Here is a 13,357-nt window from a genome sequence, read left to right as displayed (position 1 = left end):
GTTATGTGAAGAAATAGCAAAACCACCGAACCTTATTTTCGTAATGACTCACCCAATGCCAATCTCTTGAAACCAAAGGTTGGAGAATTTTCTGAATGATTTTTTATTTAAGATGCGTTCAATGCAAAACGTTTTTAAAAACTGATTATAAATTTATATTTACTTCAATAATATCTTGTAATGTAACTTTTATACTGAAATTTACAAATTTTTTTATAATTTTAAGACACTTTAATTGAATGTGTTGAATCAATAAATAAAGCTTGAACTTGAAGCAAAGGGCAAAGTCTGCTGGTGGCCACTTTTCGACCATAGATGATTTATTGTGCAGTGTTTACTCCATGGAGAAATGATGAGGATAGAGAAAGTGGTAGAATCAACTATATAAAATTAAAAAAACATGACTTAGAACATAATATAATTTGATATTTTTAGCTTTTAAGTATATAACAAGTAGTTATTAAAAGAAGAATGTAATTTTTTAGTGGCTAAAATAGTAAATAGATCTCTTGAATATTCTTTATGTTGATAGTTGCTGAAAAATTACTTCTTTCAAAATTTTAAATTAACCCAGTCATTTTAATATTTAAACTTTTTTTCTATTTTTTTTCTTTTTTTTATTTTAAATTTTTTACTAAGTATTATTAATTGTCTTTAGTTATTATCTAACTTATTTGTGACATTTCAAGTAAAGAGATTAATGAAATGTATAAAATTATAATTATATATAAAAAAATGTTGTATATCAATTCAAAACAATATTGATGCTTGAATTTGATTTCATTGTTTAAAATTATTATAGAATAAAAAATATTTAGCTGATACTAATATTAAATTTAAAATTATATACAATAAATTACTTCTGAAAATAAAATATTAAAAATATAATATTTAATTTTTATAGTTTAATCTAATGACTCAAACCAAACTAATTCAGTCTTGGTCGGGTTGATTTAATTTGAATTAGCCCCAAAAGGTTTTAAAACGCCAAACTAAATAAATCCATTTCAACTTAATATGTTTGAATTCTATTTTACCTTAAAATTGAACCAAACCAACCCAAAACACTTCTACTTGGATTCATTACCCTAGTCAACTGGGCGTTCAACAACTTAAGTGTTCTACCTCAGTGCTATGTTTTAGCTTCTGGTTTGCTAGTAGATATGGAGGCCAGGTATTGAGGGAGACGAGGGGGAACCGGAGAGCAAGGTTAAGAAAACATTTGTAAAATATTTGTCATAACTTAAAGAAATAGAACGAGAAAAAAATGATAAAACAAATCATGTAATAAAAAGAGAGAAAAAAGAATATTATTAAAATTTATTTTAGAAATATTACAACCCTTTAATAAAATTTAACTCCTATTGCAGTATATAATATTAAGGACGGAAAACAAGTAATAGGATGATCTAAAACTCAACCGGACAACCTTATAATAATTTATGTCAATTAAGCAATCCAAATAGTTATTATTTTTGTTAAGATTTTTTAAATAAAACAAAGAATAATAAGATCTTTATATATTTTAGAAAAAAGTATTGTTTAAGATCTTTACAATTTTTGGTTTTTCTTATTAAGATTTTAACCAATGACTCTTAGTCTAGAATAAAGTGTAAATTACCAAACTGGATGCAAAGTTCACCATAAAAATTGATTAAACAAATCACTGAGGAAAGCACATTCGGATTAATATACTGTTCAATTCAGCCCATATTTATTCGCACCATGAATTCTATGAAGCTATTCTAGAAGGAAATTATAGGATCTAGTATTCACTGAAGAAGCAAGCCTAGACTCGTATTCAATGTAACTCAAATCTAAATGTTGATAACATTCAGTATCCACTAAGTGTGTCCCATAATCCCAGAAATTGGGATTAGCAGATGCATAACCTTGCTACAAAATACACAAACACTCATATGAGATGTCTCCTGAATTAGTTGAAATTTTCTAAATTTCTAATGGACACTTCCATCGACTGTATCTTTCAATTCATGGGATTCTCGTATATACTTACGCAGTTGGTGTAATTCCTACTTAACACTCCCCCGCTAACATCTTAAACCGCTATTTAGTTCATATTTGTATATAGAGTACAGTTTAGTACCTCTAACCAGTGCACAACCAGAAACAATCATCAAGGTCATAATCATGACATATGCCTCACCAGTAATAGAACCCTGGCCGAACCCTCCTAGATTCCTATTTACGGAGATATGAGGGAGAATCCAGCAACATAAGAGTATTCCCTTCAAAGTTCAGCAATTTAAACAGGAACAACTTCCATGCCTCACAAAATTAAATGTTTCTTACAAAGAGCGCATACAAAAGATGCGCAGAAACAGACACCCTCCCCCCAAAATAAAGCACCAAATAATTATTTAGGCCAAGTAATTGCAGCTAAGTTCCAGCTTACATTGATTGGGTACAATTATGAAGCTCTGTGTCTGGAGTTTATTTGAAGTCAAAAAGTGATTCTATTCAATTTCAATGGGATTGACTTTTATTGCTTCTTGTCCTGCACTGCCAGTAACCGAGTGATTGATTAATCCATTATATCTAAATAACAAAAAGAAAACCCAAAAATCCAATAGCAATTCCTCAACGAAGTCAAACTGACGTTTACCAGAAAGTAACTGAAAATTTTCAACAACAAAAAAAAAACCCTCAACTTCTTCAGACACTGATAGTACTAGAAGGAAAATTTCAAACAAATCACAGCCCAAAACATCTTCCCCAAATCATCTTTGCTGAACAAAGTCATAGACCCTGCAATTCTAACGAGGATAAAAGGCATGCGGTCCCATGAAATGAATTGTGATATTAACTACTGAACAAGTACCAGAAAATGATGCTATCAGCTTTGGGTACTATAACAAGAAAATGTCAGAAAACAATAAAACAAAATTCATATCAATCATAACTCATAAATCATAACCCTTCTTACATGGTAGACAAAAGGAGAGATGGTCCAGTAGATCGTAATTAATCCGCGAAGCAACTCAACTTTTATAGGAAGACCTATAAGATGCAAGGACCATATAAATGTCACTCATCTGCAGAATTTATGAATTAATAATTAAAAAATAAAGATAATGACAGCTTTATATATTTATGCTTACCAGAACAACCAACGTTAGTAGAAATCCACTGATCCCATGTTTAATGCACAAAAGTTCAATCCATTGTGCCTGATAGGGATTGAAAAATTAAAGCCTAAATTAAATTTCTTTGCAGTTTATCTGAAAGTAAAGGTCATAATTCATGATGCTATGATACATAATATAGTAAAAATAAATAAAAAATCCCATCACTTAGATATTGTTGGGTTTGGATATCGATCGGAAATTTTTGTTTTCATATTTGAATCCAATTGACATTCAACGCATCATAAATATGTGTCTATATAATACGTATAACACATGGTACCGAATGAATTAAATAGGAACTGCAGAGAAAGATATTAAAATATTTTGTGTGCTTTAAATGCAAATCATCAAAATTCAGACATACATGTGTTCGCACTTTGGTCCCCAGTGAAACGAAATTGTACTATATAGAAACAGCATAAGTGAAGAAGGTAAACGACAAGATAAATTACAGGCTAACACCGTCTAAAACGAGCGATTTCCAGCGAAGGTGAGTTCAGTTCACCACGGCGAGTGAAGACGGCGATCGGAGAGTTGCGATTCAGGACTAAAATTTCGACCGAGTAAAGATAAGTACAATCGCTTAAAGCGCGTGTTTAAATAGGACATTAATTATACGTTTACGACGAATTGACTTATGATGAAATATATTAATATTAAAAATTAATCCATAAGATATTTTAATACTATAATACTTCGCTGTTTTTTTTAATGCGTGTTAATAATATAAAATTTTAAACATGAATTAGTATCACAAATTCACAAATTAAAAATTGGAGTATTGTCTCTTGTTTTATTCCCATGTCTAGTTCCCAATCTTGGACCACGTTTGGAATAAAGTTAGTTCCCTTCTTATTAACGTTCCCAAATATTAAGCATGAAATTTCACTTCAAATTAAAGGCATTTCTTGCCGTGTAAAGTTACAACACCGAAAAGGAGTGATTCATAGCAGAATACTGCAACTTAGCTTAGCTCACCTTATTTGTTAGTTTCGGAAATTTGGGCTTTCTGGTCGATGCACCTGACGTTCCTTTCGTGGACACATTGTTCTAACATTCACAGAACATATGAAGCTCTTACACATCAAACAAAAGCATCATAGAATATACTAAATTTTATTAAGAATAATATAGCGCATGTGACATTAAACAATGATGGCGAGCGCCCAGCACACAAGTTTAGTGCAGTGGCGCGTTTCATTATTTTGATAGGTTGATCAAATTGGAAATAAAATTTTCTTATTCAATATCACTAGTTAACCAATGATTATAAGAATGATAAAAAATATATATATAATGGTTAAATTTTGATGAAATGAATCTATACTCCTGGGTGGTCGTCTTGTGGTTCAAAGACGCGGTTGTGACAAGTGGGGTTGCAAGGGTAAGGACAATCTATGTGACGGAAAGGCCTTCTTTCATAAAACCAATCTGCTACAGCCTTTGCAATTGTCTGCATAATGTTATCTATTCAGCTGAACAGGATATGAAGGAAAGACAATAGAAAAAGCACACAAAGAACTAATCATATGTTATATTTTCAGGAAAAAAAAAAGGGGGGGGGGGTGTTAGAATAATAATGCAGCATCTTACTGTATTGGCCAGTAGTGGAGAGTCACTTCTCAACCATGTTTCCTGCATTTCAGTTTGGCAATGGGCATAGCATGAGTCTATGAACATTCCTTTAGATGAAGAGCTGTCTAGGACAGTCAACGCCCTTAAGAATTCTGTCCTGAAGCCTGAAAATCAATCCATGCATATAGGAGAGGTCATACAATTGCTATAGTGTATGTTTATATCCGTGTTGAAATGCCACAAAATTACGTTCATTTTGTTGTAATATGACATGGTTTAATGTAATGTGTTTATCAAAATTGATTTTGTACTTCAACTCATATTTGAATTAACGTGATAAATTTCAACTTTTGTGTTGAATTAAAAATCTTCCTACAAACTTACTTTTAAGAGATGTTTTTAAACATAAAACAAATTTGGCAAAATTGATTGATTTTGGGTTTCAGCATATTTCCATGAGACACATTATTAAGATCACAATATTTAACCTTGCATCAGACCGATCTGATCAGGTGAGCAATTGCTTATATCAAGCTTGCAGCTATGCCAACGGCCACGAGGATCAGCAACACCCGGTGCCAAAATGTTCTTAATCTGAATCAAAGTAATATCTCAATGGTTAGGGAAAGGATTGGAAAGATCTCTTCAGTTGTTAAGAGTAGTCGCAAAAGCAAAAGCATCAAATGATAAGTTCATTGATGAATTGCCAAGAACCATTTAAAGAAAGACATGTTGGCGGAAAATAAATAGTACGTAAAACAGGTTTGACTGAATTTCTGATACTATCACAGTTGATTTTACATATACATTTTTTTCATCTATGAATTAATTAAGAGACTACAAGTTTTTCCACTTTGTAGTCCACTCAGCAATTAAAAAGAATTATCTGACCTGCCATGAGTCGTATGCTGCATTTACAAAGAAGATTGGTGTAGTGATTTGTGATACCAAATATTGTGGGAAAAAGCACTACAAGAATGTTAAGAATTTTTATTAGGAACACCAAAGGAGGAATTGCAAAGGTAGAAAGAGAAAACTAAACATCACAAACTCACCAGCCCTGGGCTTAGTCTTGAAATGCATGATCGAGGCAAATTCCTTGCAGAGCCCTAACAAAAGCAAATAAAAATCAGACTTGAAAATTTTAGATATCCCTTGAATGAAAGCTTCAGAAAGTATATTTTAAATCAGAAGCAGAAAAGCGTTGACATATGCAAGTGCTTTGCAAAAGTAGACAATGATTAGAGAGAAAGAAGGGTACATGTGTGGCTACAACTTGACTGAAGAACTGTGCAATGTGCTGTGCTCCAGAGACATCCCTTCTGTTAACAATAACATTGAATCATAAAATGATCTAACTCACTCTTAACATTTTAGGAAAAGGCCAAGTAAAGAGCATATTAAAGGAACTTACGAATTGATAAAGTAACCAGCATCTGAGAGACATTTTACTCTAGCACCTCTAGGTAATAGAGCTCGAAAGCGATCACAATGCAGTACTGAAGTCAACCCTCCAGCTGAACATCCAGATATAATAGCCTGTAGTTACAAGTTCTGGTGAGTGAATGAAAAAATAAAGGAAAAGAAAAAGAGTGACAAATCATCTCATACATTTTGAGCAGTTTTCATTCCTTTTGCTAGTAGATCCTCCATGACAGCAGTAAAAACCCTTGCTCCTCTGAAGTGCAACCTATTTGCCTGATTTACGCACCATATCATTAAAATTTCATCAGAAAATGTAAGGACTAATAGTTTCCTTAAATTTAGATTTTGAAATTCCTTTGAATTTTGCAAGACTTACTGGATTGACTGCTTCCACATCACCTGTAAATGATGACCCATCACAGTACCTAACCTTGATTCTGTTCCAATTGTAAAAATCTGGAATTTACAACATTGATTAGAAAATAAAACAAAATGTTGGATCCATGAGGAAAAACAAGATCTGTTGCCTAGTATGATAGACCTGGATTAAACTCTCGCCTGTTGCTTAAAATTCCTGAAAAGGCAATTTGCTTGGCCATTTGCTTAGATGAACCTAAATGATTGGTCTTGCGTGAAAGGCAAGTGGTGACATTGTTGCACCATCCTCCTCCCTAATTGAAATGAAATACATTATCAATAAAAGGGAACCTTCTATGATTTGTCCAAAACGGTGAGATAACACAATGAACCAAATTTGATATTTAAGAACAACTCTACAGAACCACATATGCCTCTAAATTTGAGAATTAAAAGCCATCTTGTTCAACATCTTAGCCTATGGCAAAAATCGGTAGCTATCATGGCCTGGAAGTAGAAAGCTCAAACAGAGAAAAAATAATTTGAGAGATTTTACTTATGGAACTGTGTCAAGAATCAAGATTACCATTCATCCTTCTTCCCATCCCCTTGGCAGTAGAACAAAGCAATAATTTTACCCAAACACATATAAGAATAAATATGGTTTAATTCAATAAAATGAAAGCTATGTTCAGAAGTTAGTAAAGACTTATTAATGATGGCAGTTTATAGAGCGGTACACACCTCAAATGCAACTAACCAACTGTGAATCCCATTTCCAAATCCCTTATCAAAATGATAAGCTGGTGCACTCCCATCCAAACAAACTGCAAAACATTTTAAATTTCAATTTCTCAATTATTATAAATAGCAAGCATGACATTCAGAGCAAATAAAGTTCCCTATGAGAAGACACATCCAAAAATTCTTACCTGCTCCTTTTGCTACCGCGTTCTGAACATAAGTGATTGGTACATAAGAAGCTTCTGCTGCCAGCAATAGCAGCGCAGACACCAGAAGGTTCATCCATTGGCCTATTCTTGCACTCTCCATTCTGCACAAATCAATCAAATAGCAAAGGATAAACCTATGCATAGAGAACAAGGAAAACACAGTAACTTATTTCGAAGTATGTATGACGATAAGATCTTCTATTCATAAATGAGTAGACAACAAAAATACATAACAAAGGAAACCCTTCCACAGATAGATGAATGAATTATTCATATTATCCTTCCAATCTTTTTTACATTTCCACCTACCGCTTACCAATAAAATATTTACTCAAGTTCTTGTTATTTCAAAAATCATAGAATCAAGTAGTTTGATTTCATATAGAAGAAATAACCCAGACGCCAGAGGAAGTACTTGAATTTATGAATTATGTGTGAACTTGCAAGACGCCACCTTTTGTAGTTGTATTAGCAGGGACGGTTTATTTGGCTTTCAGAACTCTTATGAAGAGTGGAAACCTTCACAGGGAGGGAAGAAAAACTTGTCCATTTCGAAGTCTTGCATTGACAGAAAGGTAGATAGAAAAGGGAAAAGAGAACGGAAAATATAGAAAGAAAGAAATATATGGAACTTGATGTCCTAATCAACCCATATTTAATAATACCTTTTCTCGACAAAGCAAAATGCAAATATTTGAACTTCATATAATGTCCTACAATTAGTGAATTGCTTCATCCATAGAGCCCCAGAAAATGAAACCTCTTGTATTACTGTACCATTAAGGCTAATCAAGCCAACCCCAATGCCCCCTTAATCCATAAACTTGCATTTCCATATATGAAGATCATTAATCAAAATACACAAAACAACAAAAACCAAAATATCAACCTGAACTGTACATATCTTATCACCCATAAGTATCACAAAACGAATCACAATCACTGATCCCATTCCAATCCAATAACTTATCCTAGATTCTAAGGCCGAAGGCAGAATCTTCATTCCAACCCCACAAACTGACAAACGATCAAAGCTGAAAAAATAAAATTATGTAACTGTAGGAATATCAGTACCTGAAATGGAGAATGAGGTGGAAAATGCTGAATGTGTTGGGAAACCAGATTGTGGTACCTCGAAGGAAGTTCGTTAATAAAAGGTAGTTGAGGGTGATGGCTTATAAATTGGTCTAGAAAGTAGAAACAGAATGTAACTAACAATGGTTAACAAGTCTGTTTCTGTGGCATAGTTGGGGGGAAATTGGTTGTTTTGAGGAAGAATTGGCTCTCAATTTTTCATTTTATGTTAAGCAATTGTCAATTTTGTTGTCACTCCTGCAAAAGTGAGAGATAGTACAAAGCTTTTTTCAGTTTGGCAGCTAGAGAACAAGAGCCGACACTTCGGCTCAAAAACCACACTAAAAAAATGTGTAGTAGTAATTTATAGTCATTTTCTTTTTTGATGCACTTTTTTTATTTTTAATTACTTGCAAGGGACAGTCTGACAGACCATACCCAGTTACAGAATGTCCCAAAATTTAGTATCTCAGCTGAAAACAAAATTATAATTTATGAAAATAAACCTGTTTCCGATGCTCATGTTTTCTGTTTTTCTTTTTGTTGATTTAAACTTTAATTATTCAATTAATAAAAGATGATTACTGAACACTTGTTTCAATTTGTGGAAATTTATTTTAATTTAACCTGAGTTTTACATATATATTATGAAAATTAATACTCATATTAAACCTATAAAGTTATATGCGGCATGAGAATAAATTAAAGGGTGTCCTTGTAATGTTGAAGGAAAAATATAAAATTTTGTAAATAACAAGATTGAGGTTGTCTTGGGCGCCAATTTTTGGGCAGGATCCGACCCGAATGCGGTTGAAGAAAGTGGGGCGCGTCGAATCTTATCGGTGTTGCGCGTTCCCACATCAATGAGTGGTTCAAATGTGCATTCTTGGCGCCGACTAAATAAAAGTTGGAATATGGAACCCCAACTTTGGAGCCATGTTCTCGTGAGGCCGTTCTCTTTCTTACAATTCTGAGTTCGGCTCTACCACTCATGTCTTTTTCATAAACAACAAGACAAAAAGGTATCTGTATGCAATTTGCTTCTGACTAATACATTATTTTACTTTGTGAAATTGTAGGTATTGGTCACTTGAGTTTTTAAAATTATCAAAAATTAAAATTTTAACTCTACACACAGTGAATTTAACTTGCTTGTTTGTGAAAAACATCATTCATGAATATTATCATCATGTAATGTTCTAAGATGGATTTGTGTTTGTGGAGAAAAGGTTAAAGTGTATTGATGCTTCATTGACTGAAAAAGTATATGATTACTTATTAGGAGACATTTCGGCATGCATTCGTCTTCATATATCAATGCATCATTGGGTGGCTTTGTGGCAACTAAATCAAACATTCAAACTACCCTAAGTGCAAGGGAACTCAATATTTGCACATATATTTGATATGTAAATAATAATAACATGCGGTGGATTCGTGAAAAATCACGGGCAAATGCAGTGAAAAAAAAAGTTGATAAAATATTCACATCTCACTAGTTGTTGAACAAATCATATTTATTATAATATAGATTATCCTTAAATACGAGGGAAGTTATGTTCTAATCTTATTTATATTTTGCCTTTTCTAATAGTAATTTGAAGGTTATAATTTAATAAACAAAGCTAAATATAGTCACATTCTAATAATTGATGTTATACATGGAATAATATACCAGATTAGCCCTTATTAGTCTCTGACATTAGGACATGTCAATTAATTTTCTAACTTTTAGGGACCATCAGTCTGTCAAATAAATTAATATTGACTTTGATGCATATTAGTCAATCATGTCTTTAATGTCAAATTTTAAATTAATAGTCGTTAAATTTAGAGAATAAATTGACGTGTTATTTGATGACACAATTTCAAGAATCAAATTAATTGATTACTGCTATTTTAAAGACTAAAATAGATTTCTTATAATTTAAAAAATGACTAAAGACAGAGTTCATGAAGAGTATAGAAGAGGGGTATAGCATAGTTTTATGGAGCATGTTGGCATGAGGAATGGGAAGGGCATGATTGGAGTAGAAAGATGTGATAATAATAATAATAGTATGTTATGGTGGAGCAACAAGAGGTGCGCAATTGACGGTGATTTCTTAAATACGCTGTTTGAGAAAGACTACCTACAGGTAGTTATTCTCATTAATCAAAAAGCTGTCATCCAATGACCTTAAAGCCACCAACCTCCTTTTCTTCAACCTTTGTGCCAAACCCCAAAGTGCTTTCCTATACTAACTCTGTTTGAAGAAAGTTGATGTGATTACTTAATTTCTTGATATATTGAGTTGGTTTAACTAACTGATGCCAATGAGGAAGGCAACAACTGCAGCAGTGAAGTTATTGCCTAATACCTAGCTTCCATCTAATCATCCTAACTGGAAGCGATTCTATCTATGTTAACATTAAAGAGGAAACGTGCTTCTCAGAATTTCTCTGCTGCCCATCATGCCTCATCGCGATATATATATATGTCTTTTCTCTTCATAAGACAAGTCACTGCAAATACCAAATTACTAAATTTATAACTTTCAAACCTTCCCATTTTTAACTCATTTATATATTGATTGACATGGATTTTTAACAAATTGTCAATGTTAATTCTTATAATAGAATTTAAACAATTAATGACAATAATAATAATTATGTATATTAAAATTAATATTTTAGAATGTTTTCAAGTATTTTCATTTTAATGATTGATACATACGTATATATGTTAATATTATACATAAAAAAAAAGAAGCTAATTAAGGCCTCCACTTCTCGTAATTCGATATAATAAATATTTTTAGTCCATCTGTCTAAACTCCATGGTCCAGTGCAATAAATTTAGATGTAAATGTAAGCACATGCATTACTATTTTTTCCTATTAATTTGTAATTTTAAAAAAAATAAATTTAACAGAAATTCAAATATAAGAGGTGATATATTAGAAATTTTTACTTGTTTCTTTAATTTTTTTTATTTAAATTACATGTAATATTTACTTAAAAATAATCATGTTTAAGTCGAATAAAATTATTAAAATCGCGACCAAACTCTCTCTTTAAATATTTTATATTTAATAATTTGACAACTTTTTCTTAATGTCATTCTTTCTCTCTAAAAACTGTAGCCACAAAGTAAATACGTAACTTGGTAAACTCAAAATAGTAGCAGATGGATTTATCACAATTAACCACCAACACGTCACGTGAACACACAGCCACTGAAATCGTAGCTAGCTGTGTGCCCCATTAATTGACCTATGCTGAAGGAGATATATAGGATTGCATGCATATAATGTTGTACAATTTATGATAAAATTTATATAAGTTTGCATTGATTGAGAATGTGAGTATATATATATATATATATATATATATATATAAAGGTTCAAAACTCAGCCCAAAATTTTGATCACAAATGCAAATTGGGACTTGTTATTTTCTAGCACAAGACAACGTTCAATTGCTATTTGCATGGACAAGGGCTTTTCTTAATTATAGTATGCCCGTAGCTAGTCCAACGATATATACTTTGGAGCTATTGAAAAAGCAAAATAAGAAAGTTAATTATCACACCAACGCAAACTACCACTTTGTATAATTATGGACAATTTTGATAAAATATTTGAATTTAATTAGAAAATAGTGATAGTATAAAGTTCTATAAAATTCTCTAATTAATCTTCTTAAGATTTTATAAAGGATACTAATAAATAAATGCATTTAATATCTTAGAAACGTTGAAATGGATCATATTGATGCAGCCAGTAATCGGATATGCAAATTGCGTTGTAACGTTATGCAATTTGATTAGAAACATAACAGCTTGTAGATCTAAACCTAAAATTGGTTGAAAGGGATCGTCACAACCGCAATTAGGTCCACTGAGCTTGTTGGCATTCGATCTATAAAAGAATAATCGAAAATTAGAGACTTGTTTGATACGCAAGTGGAACCTTATGCATTAAGAATTGACAAGGCTTTATCGGTTTATCCACACTTATTTGCAGTCTTTTCTTGAAAATGACCAGAAAACTATGGCGACATTGGTCCCGCAATGACTATAAGCTTACGAGGATGCAGTGTCTTGCTCTCTCTCACATCCAATCGAAATTGCATATATCCTTCGTTTTTTCCATTTATCATCATCTTCATCTTTGAAACTTTACGTCTTGATTTACCCTAAATCATTTCGGAAATGTTATAATACATTCATTCATACATACATACACACATATATATATATATGTTTATTTTTTTAAAATTCATCACTTTTAATCCATATGAAATGTATTTTGGAAGAATAATTCTAAATTTTTATGCCTCTAAATCTTCCTATTAACTAAACAGGAAATTAGAAAATATTTATTTATGTTTTCAAAATAAGAAATACATATAATTTTTTATTTGATACATATTTTATTAAGTAAAATTAGGATAGTAAGAAAATTTATAAAAAATATATAATAAACCTTTTTTTCCCACGAAGAAATTCTATGTATCGCTACAAGAGGAATTGAACTTGAACCAAGCTATTATAACAAGGGTAGAAAGTAACAATGAGTCTCAAGTTAGGGGTAAAAATTGAAATTGGTTAATCTCTAAAACAATTTAAAAATTGATATTTCCTTCTGTTTATTTTTTATTTGTCAAGTTATGAAATAAAATTCATATAGCTATATATATATACATTAAAAAAAGAAAAATAGAATATAAGTGTAAATTCTCTTTATTTGGTCCAACGACTCCATCAAGAGAGAAAAGGAAGCCCAACAGCCAAGGGCCCAAGGGAAATTGAAATCCAAGCAAAGAAAAGCGTAGTTTCAG

The 13,357-nt window shown here is 31.8% G+C and overlaps 1 protein-coding gene across 4 annotated transcripts; it reads right to left on the bottom strand.

Moving 5' to 3' along the window:
- Positions 1-1,930: 1,930 nt before the first annotated feature.
- On the bottom strand, positions 1,931-8,857 carry LOC113868496 (pectin acetylesterase 8-like). Of its 4 annotated transcripts, none has more exons than XM_027504123.1 (17): positions 7,875-8,456; positions 7,439-7,560; positions 7,251-7,333; positions 6,691-6,820; positions 6,526-6,605; positions 6,336-6,422; positions 6,139-6,263; positions 5,986-6,046; positions 5,780-5,833; positions 5,616-5,693; positions 5,213-5,318; positions 4,743-4,888; positions 4,477-4,602; positions 4,128-4,199; positions 3,123-3,191; positions 2,948-3,021; positions 1,931-2,523 (listed from the first exon to the last, which is right to left on the bottom strand). In XM_027504123.1, exons 2-16 carry the CDS (start codon positions 7,557-7,559, stop codon positions 3,010-3,012), a joined length of 1,350 nt encoding a protein of 449 aa, XP_027359924.1. In that variant the 5' UTR covers position 7,560; positions 7,875-8,456; the 3' UTR covers positions 1,931-2,523; positions 2,948-3,009. The 4 variants fall into 4 exon arrangements, with proteins under 4 accessions (XP_027359924.1, XP_027359925.1, XP_027359923.1 ...); XM_027504124.1 differs by having other exon boundaries at positions 2,014-2,518; positions 7,914-8,456; XM_027504122.1 differs by lacking the exon at positions 7,875-8,456 and adding an exon at positions 8,534-8,857 and having other exon boundaries at positions 2,018-2,523.
- Positions 8,858-13,357: the final 4,500 nt, after the last annotated feature.

This window comes from Abrus precatorius, unplaced genomic scaffold (genome assembly GCF_003935025.1).
Source record: "Abrus precatorius isolate BTA unplaced genomic scaffold, Abrus_2018 Scaffold6, whole genome shotgun sequence".
In the NCBI taxonomy this organism is placed as follows: Eukaryota; Viridiplantae; Streptophyta; class Magnoliopsida; order Fabales; family Fabaceae; genus Abrus; species Abrus precatorius.
The sequence above is the reverse complement of the archived record's forward strand: the minus strand, read 5'-3'. Positions and strand labels throughout refer to the sequence as shown.

Bases quoted from the DNA above. Each gene is read 5' to 3' on its own strand.
- LOC113868496 (XM_027504122.1), bottom strand. From the start codon at position 7,559: ATGGAGAGTGCAAGAATAGGCCAATGGATGAACCTTCTGGTGTCTGCG. The intron at 5,834-5,985 runs GTACCCTTCTTT...TGCTTTTGTTAG, and splicing joins GTCAAGTTGTAGCCACACAT to GGCTCTGCAAGGAATTTGCC. The intron at 5,319-5,615 runs GTCAGATAATTC...ACTTTGATTCAG, and splicing joins CAGCATACGACTCATGGCAG to ATTAAGAACATTTTGGCACC.